Source organism: Pipra filicauda, unplaced genomic scaffold, assembly GCF_003945595.2.
Source record: "Pipra filicauda isolate LSUMZ 115617 unplaced genomic scaffold, ASM394559v2 scaffold8_size5757611_pilon, whole genome shotgun sequence".
Lineage (NCBI taxonomy): Eukaryota > Metazoa > Chordata > Aves > Passeriformes > Pipridae > Pipra > Pipra filicauda.
In genome coordinates, this window is record NW_024105087.1 from 5,490,351 (window position 1) to 5,513,072 (window position 22,722).

General features: G+C 43.5%; 3 protein-coding genes and 1 long non-coding RNA gene across 9 annotated transcripts in view; 2 read left to right on the top strand and 2 right to left on the bottom strand.

Annotated features, from left to right (window-relative positions):
- Window positions 1–7,702, top strand: part of LOC120325252 — a 20,444-nt gene extending 12,742 nt beyond the window's left edge. Inside the window, exons 2-3 of the long non-coding RNA XR_005567156.1 lie at window positions 4,999–5,112; window positions 7,335–7,702. This is a non-coding gene — a long non-coding RNA (uncharacterized LOC120325252). The remainder of the gene's footprint in view (window positions 1–4,998; window positions 5,113–7,334) is intronic.
- LOC113992439 (mitochondria localized glutamic acid rich protein) overlaps window positions 1–17,312 on the bottom strand; it is a 25,509-nt gene extending 8,197 nt beyond the window's left edge. For 3 of the 6 annotated variants that reach the window (XR_003542251.2, XM_027729711.2, XM_039391013.1), the window contains exons 1-4: window positions 17,120–17,312; window positions 15,557–15,660; window positions 14,384–14,486; window positions 9,493–9,789 (exon numbers count right to left, since the gene is read on the bottom strand). Coding sequence is in view for 5 of the 6 variants with exons in the window: in XM_027729711.2 (XP_027585512.2) it covers window positions 9,493–9,789; window positions 14,384–14,486; window positions 15,557–15,660; window positions 17,120–17,204 (589 nt within the window). In the remaining variant the exon portion in view is untranslated. The remainder of the gene's footprint in view (window positions 1–9,492; window positions 9,790–14,383; window positions 14,487–15,556; window positions 15,661–17,119) is intronic. The other 3 variants (XM_027729714.2, XM_039391015.1, XM_039391014.1) reach the window with 2 other exon arrangements.
- A 1,679-nt stretch (window positions 17,313–18,991) lies between these two features.
- NDUFC1 (NADH:ubiquinone oxidoreductase subunit C1) lies at window positions 18,992–21,126 on the bottom strand. The gene is made up of 3 exons (XM_027729723.2): window positions 20,749–21,126; window positions 19,998–20,101; window positions 18,992–19,075 (listed from the first exon to the last, which is right to left on the bottom strand). The coding sequence occupies exons 1-3, from the start codon at window positions 21,107–21,109 to the stop codon at window positions 18,992–18,994; spliced, it is 549 nt and encodes a 182-aa protein (XP_027585524.1). The 5' UTR covers window positions 21,110–21,126.
- The window catches only part of NAA15 (N-alpha-acetyltransferase 15, NatA auxiliary subunit), a 41,917-nt gene continuing 40,090 nt past the window's right edge, over window positions 20,896–22,722 (top strand). The window contains exon 1 of the mRNA XM_027729670.2: window positions 20,896–21,458. Coding sequence (XP_027585471.1) covers window positions 21,405–21,458 — 54 coding nt within the window. The 5' untranslated portion in view covers window positions 20,896–21,404. The remainder of the gene's footprint in view (window positions 21,459–22,722) is intronic.

The window sequence follows — 22,722 nt, forward strand, 5'->3', positions numbered from 1 at the left end:
GAAATTGTGGTTTTGTTTTGAAAGCTTGTGTTTGGATGGTTTTTTTTAAATAAGTCAGCAGCATTAGACAGCTCCAGTAGCTTATTAGCACAATATCCAAAACCAGTTCCACTTAGAAATGCAATTTTTAGGAAACTACCCCTATCATTTCAGTGGAAAAAACAAGAAACACCAAAACTGCTTCCTGCAGTACTTATTCCTGCAGTCTTTAAAGACAATTTCTACTCTCACAAATGCTACAGTTGCAGCCCTGAGAGCGAGCGCAGGACTGTACATTCTGGTGCATTCGCAGCAGAACAGAAAACAGTCCAAATCCAGGGTGATTCTGCATCCTCATGATGGTCAATTGAATTGTGTGATTATTAGTGAGCTCAGCATTCCTCCAGCAGAACAGAGAGGCAACATAAGCGGGGACTTGTGTGCCCTGTGTGACTGACTCATCTTTGCTCCAGCTGGTAATAAAAAATAACACACACAGATTGACTTTCTCCTGCCAATAATAAAGAAAACCACACACATATGAACTGACTTCCAGAGGACAGATCCTACTGCTTGCATAGTGCCTTCCCCCCAAAGCTTTCCAGCCTTTAAAACAAGCTTTGCAACTTTCCTGGGGGAGTTTTTATGCAGAATCAGCCTGGATTTTTGTCTGGGACACAAAGCTCCAGTGCAAAATTAAGCTAGCTCACACTGGCAGTCATGTCCTACCCCCTGGTAAACAACATGCTATAGGATGACCTTGAAGCAGGGAGGTGGAAGGGGTGTATGGAGAGAATCCACTTGGCACTGATGACGATAAGTGGGATCTGAAACCTACCACGAACTTGGTTCTTGCAAGAATTTTTGTAGAAGATGTTCCTGATAGCATTTCTACAGGGCAGATACTGTCAGGCTTTAGTGTTCAGTGTTCACAAAGCTGGATTTTCCAAGCTGTGCCTCATCCCATACACCCCACGTGAAAGCTAACAAAGCCAGCTACCAGTGCCCCAACACATACATCAGCATGGACCACACTTCCTGAAGAAAGGGACAGGACACATGAGATTAGGGAGAAGAGGAAACAAATAGTTGACTTCTCTGCTTACTCTACACATGTACAGTTATGTCAGCAGTGCCAAGAGGAGCGAGCAGATGAGTCCAGAGGGAGGAGTTCTGGCCCTCTGTCTAACCAAGCTTGGACTACTCTGGGAGCAAGGTACCTTCCCTTTGTTACAACACTGAGGTTTCTTGAGTTCCAATTTAAGCTACTGCTTTAAAGCTTAGAGCAGCCCTTCAAAAAAAAAAAACCCAGCCATGTTAATGTGAGGGTCAAGTCTTTCCACTTCCACTGAAGTAGCAGCTAGCCCCCAACCAACAAGCAAAGCTTATTTTACATACAGAAAGAAATGAATTTTTAATATCTATTGATACCAAATTGTAGATGAGTGATACAAATAGCCTGCAGGCCCATTAAAACTAACTTTAAATCTTACTGGATTTTAAGCTTTTACCCTGTATTTTTAAGTGGCTTTGTAAGCATAAGTTTTCCTTATTTAAGATACAGATGGAAAAATTGCTGTTTGCGGTTCCAGATTTTAAAATGAAAGATACATTCAATTTTTTCCTTGCTTGGGGAGAGGTGGGGATTCCCTCCTGTGGGACAGAAGTTTCATAATGAGACCACACAAGATAACCACACCTTTCTCAGTACAGTCTGTATTTTTTCCCCTCAGTTTTGCATTTCCCTACCAATATATTTAAAACTATCATATTTTGATTCTAATCCTAATCATTTGATTCATTGAAAAGTGATGGTTCCAGTTAGAAACAATAGCAAAAATATTTGAACAGGCACCGGTTTCCTGCAATTTTTAAAGATATCTAAAAATATGCTTCTCCAAGTGAAGCATTTAACTTAAAACAGTATCCTTCATATCGTGATTTTTTTTTTTCCTAAGCAGTCAAGATGAAGCTGGTATCTGAAATGCACAACACCGGGTCCAATTACTTTAAAAAATATTCCTTGCAGAAGAATTTGGCTTTATAAAGCTGAAATAATACAAGCTAGCCAGCATAATACAAATGGAATCCGCCTGGAGCGCACAAACCAAAGCTGGAGCACAAAACAAGGCTTTGATATTTCAAGCTGCCTATAACATAACCAGTGTCACACACCAATTCCAAAGGGGAGGAGGGGGAAGGAGGGAAGTCAAATTTAATTGTGAAAACAGAAATATTTTATTTACGGTCTTTTTAGAGACCCACTTACACCAAAATGTGATGCTTTTGTTTACATAAAGCTTCCTCAGTCAGGTCCACTGAGGGTCTTGGGATGTCCTCTGAAATGTTAGGATAGGCAGAGCAAAATATTCCCAGTTCCTTTTCGTAGGTTAAAGACCTGCTTTTGGAAAACTGGCAGTGGAGTAGAATTGACTTTTAAAAAGTCAAATTCTGCCATGTTTGAAAAGTAATTCAAGAATGTATTTGTGAGAAGCTGCAAAACAGAGCACAGGAAAAGGGGGGACTCGGTGCCTTCAAATTTAACCCAGGGGAGAAGACAGCAGTAGCAGAAAGAAACTGCGATTCCCTTTAAGAACAACTTCACATATTTTGGTTCCACCATCAGCTTTAGGGAAAATGGAAAGAAGTTCATTCAACAATGGCTTTTGTTCCAAATCCTGAGGTGGTGGTGACAGCTAAGGTCCCCTTCCATCCTTTCATCAGAAGCCACCTGCCACCCCAGACACAGCTGACTTGGGTTGAGCACCTCCTCCCTCTGTTCTTGGGGGCTCAAACCACCATCAGCCACATCAGCAAGAGGAACAGGGGGAAATCATCACCACCAAGGCAGCTTGGGACAAAATAGGCCAGACTGTGCATCTGTCCCTCGAACAGGACCAAGTGCTTCAGGTGTCACTGGCCAGGAAGATACAGGGAGCTCAGCATGGAGGGCTTGCAGATACCCATCAGGAATATCCCGCGCACCAGGAATGTCACTCAGGACCACCTGAAATGCTCTCTCTCTCTCTGCTCATTGGCATTTTATTCAGTGAACACTTAGGATTCTAAACAGCTAGACCAAGTTATCCAAGTTTACTCTTCGGAAAGAAAAAAAAAAACACTTAACACCTAAACATTGGGCTTAAAAGGCAAAAAATGTACTGGGTGGTTAACCACAGACCAACGCCTCCTGCGAGGCGCTGTGAAATCAGCACTTGGGCTTCACACAGGGAAAAAATAAACCTCTCAGTTCTACATGCTAAACAGAGTCAAGGAAATAACAATTATTTAGAGAAGCACTGATTATTTTTCAGTCTGATCAGTTCCTCGGATGCACAGGACAGGAACTAGTGGCTGGCAGCTGCTGAAGCCCATATAGTGCCAAGATATTTTTTGTGGAACTGCCCTGGCCTGATCATGCTGTTGTTTGGACACAGCATGAAGGCAGCCCCAACCTTCCTGACCTTCCTACTTTGCAGTACCTTGCTAGAGCCCATGGGCATCAGGAGTTTTCTCCCCTTGGCATTTCAGTTATTCCATAGGATAAACCCTAACCAGAGGTTCAGAGCCCAAGGTCTTTGGGAAACTGAAGAACAGAGGAAGGCTGGCATTTCTGATAATCCTGCCACTATAAAAATCTGACATCTTTCCCTTTTTGCAATCCCATCCATAAGTAATCCAGATAAAAACCCACGAGGTCCAGCTGAGAGCCTAAACCATGGCGTTGTGAAGCACATTATTATGAATAAAAATTTTCTTCACTCCATACAGAAAGAAGAGAAAAAAGTTCAATCAGCCAAACACGTCACAGGTTGTTTGCGCCTGATGTAGGTCACTAGTCCTCAAGAAAAGCCTCATTAGTTCATACTAATGACCAGAAGACTCACTTCACGAGAGCTCATTCTACAATGGCTGAAAAATGAAACGGATTTTAAAAAGATTCAGAGAAGCCTGTAATGGTCAGAATAAAAGCATAACAGTGCATGTCACATTAATCCAGAATAGTTTACAGTACCTCATATAATTTCAAGTATATTGTTTTATATTCTGTAACGTGGATTTGTAGCAATGAGAAGCAACTCACATTGTGTTTGTTCATTTGCTTTAAACGTAGAATCATGTCTAGTCACTGATTGGAATAGATCAGGAGGAAAACTAGTGCAAGTTAATATAATCAGCATATATGAAAATGCACTAATAATTTGATGTATTAAATCCTCCAGAAGGTTCTAAAAACCCTCCTAATTAAGTTAGATGTTTTCTTGAACATTCCCCATACAAAGTAATGCACCAAGTTTTACCCACTTAGTTTTCAAGGGAGCAAAGTTAAGCATGTTGTTTTTTGAAAAGGATGTTTTTCTCTGCAACGAGAAACATTGCCCAAAAATTAACACCAAACCATTGTGGTTTGAACTGTCACCACAAAAGAGCAGAAAGGAGTCCCTGTTGCCATTTTTTCTCTAAAGCAGGACACTAATAGTATTCCTGTGGGTGCTGTATTTATAGGGAATTTTCAAACACAGGTAATACTACTTAAGGTAAAGTAAATGCTAACAGTTTTTGTTGTCCAAAGTGAGTTCTTGCTTTCCAATTTATATACATACAGTTATTTCGGGATTCTTTTTAAGTCTTGAGAATGAGCTATAAATGTTAGTAAAAGCAGTAAGTCTACTTTCCCCTTAATAGTGGCAATCATTTAGGCATTATTCACTGTATGTGTTTTTACCAGCTTTAATCTTTTCTTGAGAAGTTACTTGCCTCATTGCTCTACAATAGACAAATAGGAAGACAGTTATTTTAGTAGTTCTCCCCCATTTATTTGTTTGCACTCCTAGCTGGGAAGCTCTAGGGGTTTTTCCCTTTTACCAAAATCTGCCTCCTCCAAAGCATGCTGTAAAATTCTCTTTTCAGCTAAGCTGCTCAAAAATGAACAGTCTCTCCATTTACCAACTTAGGTCTTCAGATGCTCACAACTTTTACAGAAGTCTTTTCTAAATATTGTTCACTTTCTTCCAACAGGGATTTTCCAGTTATCCTATGATGACGCATCTACAAGCTCGGTTTTATGAAGGAAAAACAGGAGGAAGAGAGAAGAGACTAGTGGCCAGTGTATGGCAATCAGAGAGATAAAAGGTAAGTGCAGCAGTCCAAGAGACAGATAAAGAAAGTGATAAAATGTGAAACAGAAATACCCAACGGAAGTTCCACAGATACGGATGCTTCCCCAGTAGGATAATATTCACATAATTCAAATTTCTAGAGCCTAATTTAGCTAGATTAATCTACCACACTCAATGAAGAGGAAAACAATCCTCATTTCTCCATCTCACACAAACAAATGCCTGGAAGGATATGTCTGTTTTACTGAGCAATGCCATTCTGAAAGCCTTTGAATATGAGCAATTGCAAATAACTCTGAGGACTCTTTGGCCATTTTCGAAGTACTTCCAGTGTCAGCACACCCAGAATTTGGTAACTTACCAAGCAAAAACAATGTGCACTGATCATGCCAGGGTTTTTTTTGTCTGCTTGGCATCGCTGTGTGATTGGGTCAGCGAAAAGTCCTGTCCTGAAAGCAGCAACTCTTGTCCAGAGCAGCCTATATTTGTTTCTCTAGGCTGCAGACAACTGGCATTGTAATGCCATTTGAAGCCTGACATGGAAAGCACTGGCACATTCACACACTAATCCTCCCCAAACCTAGTCACTCACCCAAATGGTATTTGAAATAACAAACAGAGAAGAGACCATTTTCTTTTTGAAAATTAGAAAAGAACCTATGCTACAGAAGTCAGGAGTCCCAGCAATTGGGGCTAATTGCTTTTGTTATTCCAGTTGATAATGCCAAAACTTCAAGCCTCAATACCAGAGTTGGAGAAAAGTTTATAGTGGTAATACAAAAACTAGAAGTCACAACCCTGTCTAATCCAAATAGCAGCTGGCCAAACTGTGCATTTTATAGCATTTTTCTATATAAAGAAAAAATTATCTTAATTTACGGTCCCCAGACACAGAGTACACAGAAGGAGAACAGCAGGAACTTAACCAGCATCAGGCAGTGACCAAGAATGGCAGCTCAAGCAATAAAAAGAGAAAGAAAGTTAGAAATTAGAGGAAACTAAAACTTTGGGAACAGAGTAACACAGCACAGTACTTTTTTTGGCTACAGTATTTCACAGAATTCCAGATACCAGCAGAGGATTGTAAATTGTTTAAACTGAGGTGAGGAGAAAATTCCGGGCCGGTACAATTGTAATTAACTCTCTGGAACAGAAATTACCCCAATTAAGTATTAAGCATCTACCTCCAAGGTTGGGTTGGGAGGTTTCTCTGTTTGTTTGTTTGATATTTGTTTTGGTTTGGGTGGCATTTTTTTGCACATCCATGGTATCTGTATACATACCAGAGGTATATACAGAGGTATGTGTACTGGAGCTGGAGACAAGTGTCCATTGGCACCCTGCACTTCCAAACATTACAGAAAGTTTTATAAACTAAAAGAAACAATTACATTTGAAAAAGCAGAGGTTTGCTGGTAACGGTAAAAATACTTGCACCTTCACCTGCAGAAGTAACATTAAGCTGCCAACAAAACCAATAAAAGTTACTTAAATATTTTTTTCAAAAGCTCTGAAAGAAAAGTCCTTCTCTACCTCAGTAAAAGTGGAGATAGACATTTTTTTCCCTCTAAATGAAGATAATACAAATGATAAAGATGGTTGAATACAAAACTGAAAGGCACCACCTCCAAAAGGATTTTAATTAGGAATATAAATTTTTTTTTTAAAACAGAATAGCTGTTGTCTGCAAGTAGGCACTGAGCAAAATGGTACAGAGAGTGCAGAGAACTTTTGAAACAAAACCCCCATCTTCTTGTAAGTCTGATGCCAATGAAAACTAGTTTTTAGACAGCTTAAAGGAAAGGGATACCGGTTTCAGACCACGTGCTGCTTGTGGCCTTCCTTCCACGGCCAGAACTCCTTGGAAGAACTGCTCCAGGGTCTGTTCTCCTGCAGGCAAGGCCGGGACGAAGGGAGCAGCGAGTCCTAAGGCGGCCTGGCAGCTGGAGCCTCTCCAGCCTCCCAGGGCAGGACTCCGGTTACACAGCGCTCACAGGGAGCCCCGGGGATGTGACCTCGTGTGAACCCCTGACAAGGTCCTCAGGGCTCACCCTTGGCTGGAGACACCTGTCACCAGCAGCTATTTACAGCAATCCTCACTGGTGACCAGTGGCACAAGGGAGCTGTGCTCAGGAGCAGGTTTTAATGCCCCAGGAACACCGACGACATCAGGCAATGCTATAATGGGGAGAATGCTCCCTTGCTTCAGTTTCTCGATGGTTTTATATCCCACAGGTTTGTTTCTGCCAGCTTTACCACACAGCAAAGAATCACCACTGCAGCAAGGTTTGACAGAGGACACCTGAGATGACCCTCAGACTCCCCTGTAAATCTCAGCATGACAGAAGTGTGGTTCTAGTGCTGTTTTCCTCAGTATGTTGCCAGAGAAAATAGATCTAAGAAATCAGTAAGTTCTAAATAGCTCCTGCACTTCCAGACAACACCAGTAACTAACAGCTACGAGACATATTTCTTCTTGTCAAATAGTGATCAGTAAGGACATGAAATCACTGTGTCCAGAATGGGATCCTCAGACTTAATCACAGAATCATCACAGAATGGTTTGGGTTGGAAGGGACCTTAAAGACCATCTTGTTCCAACTCCTCTGCCATAACCTTCTCTTCCACTAGACCAGGTTGCTCAAAGCCCCTGTCAGCCTGGCCTTGAACACTTCCAGGGATGAGGCATCCACAACTTCTCTGGGCAACCTCACCAGAGCCTCAACACCCTCACAGGAAAGAATTTCCTCTCAAGGTCTAATCAACTTATGCACGATGTTTCTTGGGGAAGATCCTACAGCTGCTTCCTCTTCAATAAAATGGCAGAAATACTCACCATACAGAAGATCCCACCCTATCCAACAATGAACAGTTATTCCTAGATAAGCACTGTGAAAGGAATACACGACTACTTCCAAATACAAGGAAGTGCTTACGAAACTAAAGTGAAATTTTGCAATTGCTCTGTAGAGCAGGTAAACACTGCAAGACATTTTAAAACACACCTCTTAGAACAGCTCTAATTCACTAACTTTAACATATACCAGACTGCTTCTTTTCTAAATGAAATGGTCTAAATATTCCACAGAAATGGAAATTTTTAAGGTTCTAGATATTTTAATATTTAGACATATATATAATATCTTTAGATATATATATCTTATATATATAATAGATTTATATATATTTTATATATATATCTCTAGATACTATAAATATTTTTATATGTAAGCAGTGATAATCACTACCAAGATACTTACTTCTGCTTTCTACCGGCTGTATCACTTATAACAGATCAGACTGAGTATTGTTTTTAAATGTTGTTTGCACTGGATTGTTTTATGGACAAGCACAGGAGCTATTCACACTTGAATTAAAATCCCATTCGTACCTAGACCTTTCACAAAGGCATTGGAAGTGCTGCACCACTTCTCAAGTCCATTTGTTAAAAAGGCAGTCAAGATGCATCCATCCCTCACTGGAGTCACCGAGGAAAAAGGCAACAATAATTCCAGAATCTGCTAACACCTTTCCAGGTACTGTGACAACCTACCACGGACCAGTGGACAAAATACATTTAATCTCAGTTTGACCTGTGTTTTAGATAGAACCTCTCAAGGTTAGTAGTAAAAAAAAAAATAAATAAAAAATTTTAAAAGGAGTGCTAAAAAACCCCCAAGCAAATTAAATTATAATCCTGTATTTTGTGCAAATTACGGATAGGTTTGCATTTGCATTATTGTAATTTTTTTAAAGGCATAGTAAACCAAAATATTTCAAACACCCTAACAGTTCAAAATACTGAATATGTTGCCATCGATCAATTTTAGTGTTTAACCCCAATCTGATGTTTTATTGTATCTGATGTATTATTGTATTCATTTGAAATCTGAAATTTAGTTGAAATTTTAACCTAGTATATCCTTAAAACTGAGACCATGACAGCATTTTTGTCGCTATGCAAGATTCTGTTGACGTTACATTGATACAGATATAATTATTTAGTATGATTATCTTTGGAAAGGCCAGTGAAATAAAGTATTTAGATTCCTTAACAAACCCTTAAGAACTAGGTCCCTAAAACAACTGTTTAACTGATCATATTACATGCTTAACTTAATAAAAGATCTTAAGAAAGAGAAATAGGATGGGGTAGTAAAATAAAGGTTCCATTCTACTTGTTTTAGACAGTAACTCTGGTGCCAGAGGCAGGACGCTTTCAGAGACACTGATTTAATAACCTTAATTACTTTATGCTCATGATATATGTCAAGTTAACACCTGAATTAGTTTTCACTGCAGGACAAACTCTATTAGGAACACTGATGCTTGTTCTTAATGTTCTGTAAGAGGCACGACACAACACACTCAAAAACCACATTCATAAGTTAACCTTGCACTGCAGCAGCTTCTGAATTAGCAGCAACTTCCGAATTAGCAGCAGCTTCTGAATTAGCAGCAGCTTCTGAATTAGCAGTAGCTTCCTGCTGTGCTTCCTCCACAGCAGGGGATGCCTCTGGAGCCGGTAAGTCATTCTCCCCTCCAGCTTCTGGGGACTCCCCAGAGCTCTCATCCTGTGCTGCAGGTCCAGCACTCTCATCCTGTGCTGCAGGTCCAGCAGTGTCTGCTGCATCAGCCTCTTCCGTGGCTTTCTCTGCTTCAGTGACTTCATCCGTCTCTTCATCACCTTCTAGGGATTTATTTAATACAATAAAGAGAGTAAAGTGCATGCATGCAACAACAATTTCATCAACTACTTTTTACCACCATCCTCGTTTAAATTTAAAATGGGAAGCTAAGCTTTGGGATCAGAATAAAAAAAAACAAAAAAAACAGCAAAAAATCAATAATTAATCCCCCCATATTGTCTCATATGGTACCAAGAAAATGTTTACAAGATGAGGAAACCATATTCTTAATTACCGAGTTTCATAACTGCTTCAGTGGAATAAGAAAAGAAACTGTGGCTTAAAGCAAGTGACTCTAAGAGGTGGGAGTGCAGGGAAGGATAAAAGGGGACTTTGCCAAGTGCTGCTTCAGACCCACCCTGCTGAAAAGGGCCAGTGATGATGCTATCACAGGTGACACAGCGAGCATGACTCTTGCCCTGTTTGCACCCAGCAGTGGAATTAACACACTGGGAATAAGACATTTGCTAACCTACTTGGAAGCTCTTGCAGCTTAGAAGCACTGCAAGCCAAGGTGTGCCTTCAGTTTGCACAGGGCTGTTTTCAAGGTGGCTGACTCGGCTGCCAATAGCTACAGTAACACTGTACCCAAGGAGTTCGCAGTTTTCAGACGGGTTTTGGGCCTTCTCTTAGCCACAGGTACTCTGCAATCCCTGCTGCCTCTGCTTTCTCTAAAGCTATATTGAATGCCCTGTGACCCCTGTGAGAGCCGTAGTGCTCAGATAAGAAAGGCAAGGTCTGCAGGGCTGAATAAAACCCTTATTGAAACTAGGTGTATACAAGTAAGAAAATAACTTGCTACTTTAAAGTGGTCAGGATTCACTTTCTTGAAGATATGACCACTTATGACTATTTTCTCCTTACAAGTCCCAGGTCTCTTTTAAAGACTTGTCTACACCACTGTGGGTCAGGCTCTTTAGAACCTCAAAAAAAACAGTGTTTCCCAGTCATGCATTACTTCAAACTCAGCTGAGACAAGTCATGAAAAACTAACAGCACAAAGCAACAAAGATGCACAACCACCATGCAGACATGCACTAACACCAAGTTAACAAAAGAAAGTTATATATCAAGTGTTCATCTCAAGTTCACCACTAGAACCAACTCACCATGTGAAAAAACAGAACTGGAAATAATGTTTGTAATACAGTGTAAAAACTAAGTGAGAATTGAAACAAAAGAGCTTAAAGAGACATAGTCAGAATTTATGTTATTCTTTTATATCTGTTTAAAAACTAAACAGATCGATTTTATTTCTTGTTTTTCTTATGCTAGTGCAAGCCTACCTTTTTGTGTTCAGATTTAAAGACAAGTCCATTCATTGCTCAGTAAAAAAATCAAAGCTTTACATTATGCAACCTGATCATGTCCCTTTAAGAAAACACTATATTTAAAAAAAAAACCAACCAAACTAAATTCATTACACAAAGAACAGACTAACAGCCAAGCTCAGCATTCAGTACACTTTATTGGACAGTCAAATATAGAGTGCATTCATCCAGAACAGCCAGCTTCTCCATCTCAGAACTGCCTTCTACAAAGCAGGTTCAGTAATAAGCTCAATATGGTTTGGCCTTGCAAACACAGGTAGTTCTTTTAAAGTCTCACAAGTATGGAGTGTTACAATAGAAGGTATAAAGTCATCCCAAGGTAGGCTGCAAGGTACGCAATGGTGAACGACTGTCCTTTGTTTGTATTTAACTTCCTCGGGTTTGGAAAGAGATTTCCCTTGTATTTTAGTCTGGAAAGTGTAAAAGCAGAGTATAGATTAGAAAGATTGAATCAGCTTGCATCATGTTAAAAAGAAAAGTCATAGCTAAAAAGGAAGGAAATCAGGAACAAGTTTAAAGGAGACACACACAAATGGAAGACAAAACCCAGTATTTGCTAAATAAGCAACTAGAACGTCCTGTAAGCCAAACATCATTTTACAGTTCAAATGATGTCCCAGATTTCCTACTGCTACTTCGAGTCTTGCTTCTGCCAGGGGCTTTTTACATCCCACTAAATTTGAGAACAGCTTTCCATTAAAAAGAGCTACAGGAGATTTGCTATCAGATATTTTTTTAAAGTCTGATATCATTAATTAAAATACAATTAAATATATTGCAACCCTCTAACAAACAAACAAGCCCAAAATAGGATTTGATTGTTTCTCTTGTTTTGACAGACTTGTTTGCTATGTACAGTTCTCTGTAATAGGCATTTTGGGTTCAGGCACGAGGGGTGAATCTTCCCCTGGTTAAGAAACCACAAAAATCCTATCAGAAGACTCTCTCTCTGATCACCTGCTCCCCAATATTAAGTTCTTCCACCTAGAAAGTTCTTCAGTTATGATAACACATGCAGCAAATACTCCATGGACGTGCTGTCTGATGTGCTGCTTTTCTGTCTGCCACTTCATATTTTTACCAGCCCCGTTTTAGATCTTATTTTGAGCTTGATTTAATGTGACCCTAAAAAAATACCAGATTACTTTGACAACGGAATTTTCAATTGCTCTTATCAGCAATGCTTCCTGTGAAAAAGTGTAAGGACTGACTCTAAATGCACAGGGAAAGAAGCTGCAGTGGCACTTCTGGGAAAAGCAATACTATGGTAACACTCTATGACAAGATACACACAAAATAAAACTATGCAGGGAATGGGAAAAAACGGGGGAAGAAGAGGGATGTTATCCTTTTTGAGAAAGCACACAGAGGGTTCTGTAGGAAAAGTAAGAACAGAAACCTCTTTAGGGAATACACAGTTGGGAATGAAGAAGGGTTTTTAAAAAGAGCTGATTCAACTGTAGTTTTGTATTGTGAATTGGAGTTAGCTACTCAGAAGTCCAACTAAGAATTCCAGGATAAGCATTTATTCAGAAGTCCAATATTGAAAACAATATAGGAAACAAGTTTCAACTGTGTTCACTGGACGGCCTTAGAAATGTTCTGGACTTCTTATGGACTTCTTCCTATCAATAAAAAGAGAGGCAGCAATCATCTGCCATTGGCTGTGACATTTATGTAAGTTATGAAGCAGCACAAAGCATCAGATTATGGGGCATCTGGAGAGTACCCAAATTCAGAATTAGGTAAGTTGCAGAGCACTGAGTACTCTCTTTACCCCAGCCTTGGGCAACACAGGTACAGCCTTCAGTGGGCCAACAACCCCACTGATCCTGCAGGTATCCCACTCCAACATTTTGGTAGGCTAGGGTTAAAACTCAGTGAACCTTGCAGAAGTGAACCTTAAGAGAAAAGAGGGAACATACTGATATCACTGGGAGTGCACTGGGAGGTTTGCTTAATGCTTCCACATCTACTGTGTTCTTCTGACTGTGGCAGTCAGAATGGAATGAGGGTAACCCTCACTTCTGCCCTGAGCAGGAGGATACAAGGTCAGTGGGAGAAGTTATATCCCTTGGTCCTGGTTATTTTTTACTTTAGGGACAAGGAAGGACTGCATTAAAATCGTGGCTGAATTCTCAGTATTTAAAGAATGGAGTATAAAAACTGTATTGCTTCCAGCTGCTTAAGTAAAAGGAAATTAAGGCGTTTTACCATTTTAAATCTTGAAATCTGTAATTTTAAAGTTCTAAAACTAAAGGATGTGTTGTGGAACTTCAAGGCTAACAATTTCAAAAGAAATAATTATAGAGGCAGACAATTCAAATCATGTTCTCACATTGAAAACAAAATTTAAACTCAGCATACTTTATTCAAATCTATTCTTTGTGTGCATGCAAATATATTAAATCAATTCCCTAGATGTCAGTAACAGAAAAAATAAAGAAGAGCTTCTAGTGCTCTGGCTTCAGTAGCTTATTTAATTTTTTAAAATAACAACTAAATAAAAAGATATAAAGTTCCTTAGGTAATTTTGCTAATTGCTTTTCCTAGCAAGGCCATGTTTGCCAAAGTTCTATCTTTTACATTAACGTCACTGTAACACTAATTGATGTAGACAGAGACAACATTCCATTACAAGTATTTGAACTAACATGGTCTAATTATCCAAGCACGAAGAGCTAAATAAGGATTTGCCATACATTTACGTAGTTCCTGCTTTTCATTTAACCCTAAATCAAAAAGGACAAAATCAAAGGTTCGGGACAAAAAAAAATGGTCCAATTTAGAACATTTAAAAAAATGGTAGAGGCTTTTTTTTCCCTACTGAACTGTGTTCCTTGATGGCCTGTGGCCTGGACCCAACCTGTTGATTGAGAAAAATTTAGTATCTTCTCCTACACCCCAACAAATGAAAGAACAAAACTGATTTTGACAGCATTATGCATCCAGTCAAGTTTCATTAAGCTTCCAGTAAATCAAATACCCACTATATGATTAATGATTCACACATCAACTCTTTCCATCCACAGAGACTCTCACAGGCGGATCAAAGGTCAGATTCATTGCCTTACTCACACCATTCTCAAAATTTGTGCAGCAGTAGCTTTGTAACAGAACAACGCTGCACAACCACCTTTGTTTTGACTCCCACTCACGCGGTTCAGACAAGGACTTGGACAGTGTTAAGGCCTGATCAGACAACCCAAAAATCTGTTCCAGATCCTCATGTACCCAGGGAACAAGAGAGAAGAGCTCAACTCACCCTTCCTTGACCAAGGGTTGCCTTTCCGCCCCTCAGCTCTCTCATGAAGAACATTCACATGGTCAATAAACCTGCTGCGGGATGAACTGACTACTCTGTAGGCCTGAAAGGAAATTACACCTGAACTTATTGCCACATCCCTACAAAGTTACCAAACACAAAGAGAGGAGAGGGAGAGAAGGGTTTTTAAGCAAGTGCTACTGTCTATCTTAAAAGGCATATAAAGTTTATGCTAAGCAAAGTTAAAAAAAAAAAATTAACAGCCTGCTATAAGAATATATTTATGCATTTCATATTTCTCCATTGTTAGAAAGCAAATACAATATACCAGGCACCTTTTGAAGTGCTGCTGTGTTTCAGGAATTGAAAACAGTGTTTTAAAAGGTAATTACAATAAGATTATTATTATTATTATTTTTCTAACGTGGTAAACATGTAACAGCAAGAGAACTTGTTATTCCTCCGGATATGCAATCAAACAAGTTTGGTATTTTGAACAAATAGCTACTTACCATTCAAGAGGATTATTTTGTGGGACAGGGAAATAGGTACCGGGGATGTGCTAATCACTGTCTCAGATCTTGGGGAAGAGGGGTGGATGTAAGCTATAAAATGGAGGATTTAGGGATGTGAAGCACAGAATCTGACTTATTTAGAAGCAGGGAAGAGAATGGTTACTGAAAAGCTTAAGGAAAGCAGATGTTTACAAAACTTTAACACTCTTTTTCAAAGTAACTAATCTTTCTTTCTTTTTGTGCCCAAATTAGCAAGGTTCATAATCTTCCCCTTGCAGCTTCAGACAGCTTCTTTCATATCTGTCTCACCCACTTTGAGATATTCCTAATGTTTGTGGTTGATAAGAAGAGGCAAGGGGTTAGAGGCAGGTGCCTCACTCCAGCTTTGGACACATTCACTTCACACAGTTTTAAATATGCTTTCCACTAAGAATGACCCAGCACTAGTTACCAAAGCAACAGCAAATCAGGCAAGCAATAGGCATTCAGGTTCACTAGTTCTCTAGAGCTGATTTTTCAGTTAGGCTGTACTTAGCTCTACGCCACAATGTCTACGTTCTACTGACGGTTTGAACCTTGATCATGTTCTTTAACCCAGAACACACCTCATAGCATGGCAACTCAGAAAGCACGAGCAGCTCCACCCCAAAACACTTACATAAAATAAACCACTGAAAGCCGCAACACCAGCAAGTAGATAGATAATCATATTCTCTCCGGAAGAGCCGGGAACGCTCCCAGATGACATCTGGCGAAGAGGTGCTATAAAAACCATTAAGTAAATTGATGTAAAATGCTGCTGAAATACGATCACAAAACAGAACGATGGAGTCTGAACACTGCTTGGGAAAGGATGATTCAAAAAGATGTAACAAAAAACAGAGAGGTACAGCTTAGTGACGTTTCCTACAACCGAGCAACACAGGGCATGGTGCCCAGCTGAACGAGGTGTATGGCTGAGATCTTCCTAAGAGTGTGAGTTTTTCTCTGAACTACACTGCCTGCCATCAGCTGCCAAGTACTGGATATAGTCTGTATAGACCAAGGAATGTTAAAAAAAAAAGCAAGTAAAAAAATTCTTGACTATAGTATGTAAAAGAATTAATCTGTCCTTATTTGTTATGATCAGCAGAGTTAACGAATTCTCTTCAGTTTAGTAACAGAGAATTTAAAAAAAGCCTTTTCCTTTGAATTCATGTTCTTTCATTCCCAAACAGACTGCTGACATTTTGACACATAACCTTAACCTCATGAAATGGCCAGCAGGGCAGATAGGTAGGATTACACAATTTTATCCCTGATTGGGTACATATTGCCTCTAACAGCAGTGTTACACGTTTGATTTGTGTCCACTGTTCCTGTAGCTTTGATGCTTGCTACAGTCTTCGATTCATCCGTACATCTCAAAAAGAGACCCATGAAAAACACACGTAACTCTCTTGGTCAACAAAGCTTTCAGGTGAATTTCCTGACTTGATCCCCGATGAGAAACACCTCATCGAAAGAGTGCTCAGGAAAGATAAAATGGTTCCGAGCACTGCAATTGGCGGCTGCAAAAATAGTCACAATCTCAAAACATTGACATGGTGTGCCAGATTATGTTTAGCATCATCTGTCTCATGACACACTTCTCGGACTCCTCTTCGATAGCCAGGCATCCTAATGGATTTCTGTATATTTACATTTTCATTCCGCAGCAGTTTCTCGTTAACCCTCCTCTCCGAGGCTGCCGGCTATAGCAGAAGAGTGCACCGGCGAGCTGCCATCACCCAGCACGGCTGGCAGGGGTTTTTTTGCCATCGGTTACACAACTCCTGATGCGCCAAAAGCCATGGCTGCGGCACGCCGGGTGGATCCCCGCTCCCTCCCCGGGCCGGCAATGCTCTCCCGAGCGATCTGTACCCCGCTATTCCCTGTGCTGGGGGGCGCAAGGGAATGCAGCAGCGACCCTCTCTTGGGTCCCGGGAAGAGGGGAAGGGGGGTCCCGGGCGGGCTCGGCTGCCCAGTGGATCGCCCGGAGCTCCGGGGCAGCCGGTCCCCGGAGCCGGGGGTGCCCGACCAGCCGTGCCGGGCTCCCACCACCCCGCCGCCCCTGCCCCCGGCCCCGCGTCCCCGCCGCCCGCCCGCGACCTTCGCGCGTCCCCTCCGCCCCTGCCCGTCCCGTCCCGCCCCGCCCCGCGCCCCCTCACGCCGTCCCGGTGACCTCCACCCGGGCTCGTACCGCGCTGCTTGAGGCGGCCGGCGGCGGCGGGAGCCCTGCTCAGGCGGAACGCCAGCGCCTGCGAGGCGGCCCTGCACAGGGACATGGTGGCGGCGGCGGCGGGCAGCGGAGCGGGCGCTCGACTGTGCCCGTCGGCGCGGGGCTGCGGAGACGGACAGCGATCCCCGCCCCGCCGAGCCGCGGGGGCGGAACGGGCCGGGCCCCGCCCCGCGCCAACACCTGGACACCGCTCCCGGAGGACGCCGGGGGTGACCGGGACACGGCGGGAAGCGGCAGGAGCCGCTCCGGCAGCAGCGGGAAGCGCCTTCCCGGAACGCAAGGGCAGACAGCCCTGTGCCGAACGCCGCCGTACACGGTGCTGAAACAGACCCAGAATATGAGGGATTGCATTTAGCAAGGAGGGGGAGGACGGTGAGGAACGAACTACTGTTCTACTAAAATAGGGCGTTCACCAAGAACATTCCTTTGCCAACAGTTCCTGGAAGGAAGGGGGGGGGGAATAAAATGGAGAAATCACCTAAATTGACGGCAAAGGGCACTCACGTTAAACACCGGGACACAGGCGTGTTTGCAGTAGAACACCGGAAAGGAAGCGCTGCTGTGGGATCATGGTGACTGTCACAGTCATGGGCGTCTCGGGGGCAGAGCTGTGCAGCTGCTCCTCTCCTCCCTGCACTGTCAGGCAGTTGCCCCCTGTTTCTCATCTACACAGAGCTGTGTTGTTCCCTCTGTGATTATTTAATGCCCTATTGTGCCGACTGCTGCGGTCCCATTTTTGCAGCCTTTGTCCTTGACTGACCTTGATGCACGAAGAGAAGGCAGTGCTCACGCTGGACACTGACAGCGCCTGTGCAGTCTCACTGTGTGAGCACTGTAGGCACCTCTCTAGCATAAGCAATTCCCAAAATGCACACAGGAAAATGCACCTTCTGGCATTTGTACTAGTTGTATTAGGCTTCCCTAATATATCTTCCAGAATAACACAGAGGATTTTAAAAATAAGATCGATTATCTATGAAATGGAAATGCAACATAAAACAACTTCAAGACCAGCAGAATGAAATATTAATGGCAACAAAAGTCCTTGAAAGTTTTTTCTAGGCTTTATAATTTATTTCATATTTATGCACATGAAATGTATGAACATACAAGTAATTACATAACTGTACTCCTGCTGTGCTCACTTATTTGTAGGACAACCGGTGATCATGTTACTTCTTACTGACCACATCATCAACCTAAGGAAGAGGAAAAAAAAATCTTAGCAACAAGAAAAATAGATGTGATGAATATGGTTAGAAACATCTCATAACATCCTATATTTTTATCTGGAGAGAAATGTTTACAGGGAAAAATAACCACAGCACCACAAGTTTTTCCTCTATCTAGTATAAGGAATTTCTTCCATGTGGAATATTAATTGCTCTGAGGCCATAATCCCAAAAAGACTTAGCTGGCAGACAGACACACAGTTTTTTACATTGAAAAGCACAACACCACATACAATCTGCCCTGTAATGCACATTTAAGGGCACTGACTTTACATCATTTTTATGTGTTTCAGCTACTCTGATCTCCTTGCCACTGAGACATTGGAAAGGTGTTCAATTTACAAACTTTATTCACTATAGACGCTGTAAGAGACGTGTCACATGTCCAAGACAGAGCGCCAACAGTGAATATGTGAAAATAAAGATCAGTCACCTTATCGTTTTAAAGCTGGAATGAGTTAGAAGAATAGCAAAAGCCAAGATGTAAAGTATTAAGGAAAATAATAAGGGAAGAATGTCAGTCTGATATCTTGCCTGCTATCAGATGTCAAAGATCTTCAGAATTTCTGTTAAGTCAAAAGCATCTGTATGTGTACACTTACTATGAGCATTCTGTACACTTATGGTGTCCCTCTTTTTGTCTTCTCTCATATTCCATTACATCTTCATTATGCTGCTTGATAAGCTATAAAATAGCAGTATAGGATAAACAGCTATACAATTTCGCAGCTGGATCCAGAGAACAGCAAGACTTCTACAGAATCTAAAATTCCTATTATCGGAACGCAAACCAATATGTAACTGGGACAATACAGAATACATCATCTGTAAATTATCAATTGAAAAACCTGTGGAAAGAATGCCTCATTGGATAAACTGACCAACTGGAGGCGGGGGCTCATACTATCAATCAATTCACCACCCCCAAAAAAGGTGAAAACCCCAAAGGGAATCCACCCCACCCTGACAACACTTTCATTATGGGAGTGCTGCTCATCCTGCACGTTTCTTCCCGAGAGCTACTACACTGTGTCAATGTAACAACATCAAGCCTATTGAGTTCTCTAAAATAGGGAGTATCTTCTGAGCATTTTGCTCAGAAAAAAAGGGGTCTTAATCTATTGAAATCAGCTAATGACCACCTTAATCAGCAGAAAAATGAGAAGAGAATGCATTAGTAGTCTGATAAACACAAGACTATCTGGGCACAACCGTAGTGGGTTTTTGTTTGTTTGTTTGTTTGTGGTTTTGTTTGTTTTTTGTTGGTTTGGTTTGGGGGTTATTGTTGTTGGGGTTTTTTTTAAGATCTATGGGGAAAATAATGTTAAAGCATTAAGCTGGCAGGCTTCAAGAATTAATTCTTCTGTTGTGGCTGTTTTAAGTTTGAAATAGAGAAAAGCTTAATAAGTTGTTTATTTTTATAAAGAAAAGCACAACATGAAGCTGGGAAAACATAAGGGATCAACATAATTATGCTTCAATCTTGACACCCACTATGACCACCCATTACCCCAAACGGTTCAGTAGGTTGCAGTCATTGCGTTTATATCACTACTGTAAATTTTTGGCAATAGTTAAGTTCAGCAAAACCGAATGAAAACACTTACAAAAGCCCACAAGGCAGCAGAGGTGCCAAACGCCAAGCCGACTCCCAGCCAGTTTGGTTGGGCATAATTACGTTTTCTCGCAACAAACGCGGAACGAGTAAAAGCTAAAAAAGGCAGATTACAAATGCGTTAACATAGACCAAGTCATTACTGACACTCGTGCAATCAGGAAAAAAGAACAAATACCAAAATGCCCTTATGAAGTGGTCCCCCATAACATTTGTGGGGGACACACTGCAGCACATGATCCGTGGGAGAGGGGACGGGCCGCTACCAACCACTCAAAGCAGTGCCTTTTGCCCTTTCCCCGGCCACAAACCCCACCTTCCCCGCGTCTTCTGCTCCATAGAGCTGCCTCTTACTCTTCCCTGCCGAAAGCCTCCACCTCCATCCCTTCCTCACCTCTCTCCCCACCTCACCAAGGGCGCCCCGGGCACCGCCTCCCGGAGGAGCGCCGGCACCACCATCGCGGCGGGGCGCGGCGGGCCCTCCCCCGGGAACGAAGGAGGCAGCGATTTCCTAATCAATTGTCTTAACACAGAAATTAGCTTTGATCAAAACCACCAAGGACAGCGAAGCTGCCACCACAGGGATTGCTTTAATCCCGGCCGCGGAGTGGGGCGCACTCCAGCTCCCAGGGCCGCCACCGCTTCCCGCGCTGGCAGCGGAGCCCTCGAGGCGCCGGGCCAGCCCCGGGGCACAGAGCCCTCCGCCTAGCCCCGCAGGACCCCGCTATGCCGCCCCTGCTCACCGAGGCCGGGCGTCGCCGTCACTAACCCCCATACCCTGCCCGCCCTCAGCGCCGCCGCCATCTTGTCGGCCGGGCCCAGCCCCGCCCGCCGAGCGGGGGTGGGACGGGACGACACCGCCCCGCCCCGCCCCGCCTGTGCCCGGGGCGCCGGGGGCCATGAGCTCTGCCAGGCGAGCCCCGGCGGGCCCTGGCAGTCCTCCTCGCCTTTCCCCGCCCGCCCCCGGCGCCGGGCGGTGCCTCCCCGGGCCGAACCGGGCAGGGGGGGCTCGCCCCCACACACCTGCCGGGGCGGGGCGGCCGCAGGGGCGCGGCGCATGCGCGGAGGCGCCGTGACCCGGCTGGGGAAGCGCGGCGGTGCCATTTTGGCGGCGGCACCGCGGCCCGAGCGGGGACCACGTGAGCGCGCCCGGGGCTAGCGCGGCGGGCCCGGCGCTGCACGGCCGGGACGGGCCGGCGAGGGCCGCGAGGGGCCGCGCTCGCGGCCGCGCCCGGGGGGCGGCCAGGCCAGCGGAGGTGAGGCGGCGGTAGCGGCCGCCGCACTCCGGCGGGGAGGCTCCCGGCAGCGGCGGCCGAGCGGCGAGCGGGGACGGGACGCGGGCCCGCCCGCCCACCCGCCTCCCAGGAGCGCCTCGGCGGAGGCGGGAGCGGCGGGGAGGATGCCGTCCGTCAGCCTGCCGCCCAAGGAGAACGCGCTCTTCAAGCGCATCCTGGTGAGTGGCGGGGCGGGAGGCCGCGGGGAGCGGGGGGAGGCCCTGGACCGTGTCCTGGGGCCGGCGGGCAGCGGGGCCCCGGCGACACCACCCCCGGCCTGGCGGGCCCCAGCCCCGGATCCTTCCTGCCCATGGGCCGCGCCGCGTCCCACCCGGGCCGGGGGAGCCGCGATTGCCCTTCCCCACCCCCGTGACCCGCACTCCGGGCTCCCTGAAGTCCCCCCTCGGCCTCTTCATTCATCGCCCGCCGCTGCAGCCGCCGCCCTGCCTGGGCTTGGTTTTCTTTTCTTTTTGTTTGGGTTTTTTTGTTTTTTTTTTTTGTTTTTTTTTGGCTCTCTCTTATAACTCAGATTTTGGTCGGTGGGGAAGATGGCTTTCGGAGGAGGAGGAGGAAGTGGAGGAAGGATGAAGGTTTTTTTGAAGTCTTGCCGAAGTTTTAACTTAACAGCCAACTCCTGTTCGGAAAGTTTGACAGTCGATTTTTCTGGCGTGTGGGTGAAAGGAAGTTCAATGGGATTTAGGGAATAAATCTGATTTTTTAGAATGAGTTTAAGACAGAGACCAGTCCAAACACTATCAAAGTGTGCTCAGTTCAGTTGCATCTTATGGAACTTGTTGCAGATTTGATGCGTCGCTGCAGGAACATTGCGTTTCTAAGGACTTGGGGTGAATTGGAAATGTCAGAATTTTGATAGTGAGCAACTTCAGTAAATTTGTTTAGAAGATTCTGTTATTTGGGTCAGGCACTACATTGTTTTCTCTCAGAAAAGTCAGTCGTGTCTAAAAATTTTATGTTCTCTTTCAAAGAGTCTTATACTATTATTTTAAGTATGTTCCCTTTCAAAGAGAGTTACACTATTTTGAGTCCTTCCACAGATCAGAAGTAAGATGAGTACTGTTGTCCTGTTGGACAATAACAGCACTCTTAAGGCTCTGTAAATTTGTGCTCCTTAAGTGGGAGGGATGTGTACAATCCTTTGTTGCTTCTTTTTCCAAAATATTTTGTGAAAATGAAGTGGGTAGCACTAGAAATTCCTATGCACAGGCCCCTCATCTTGAGACACACAGCTTCAGTTAGGCTTAAAAAGTAAACACAGTGAGCTATACAGTTTATTTCTGTTTTGAAAGATTCAGCCCTGCTTGGGAGTTGGTATGACCTTGTACTAAGTGTGTAGTTTTTGATGTGTTATGACCTGGAGAAGTAGTAGCCTTGTTGCTCGCTGATCCACCTTCCTTTGCATTGAGGATGGCTTGTGTGATTACA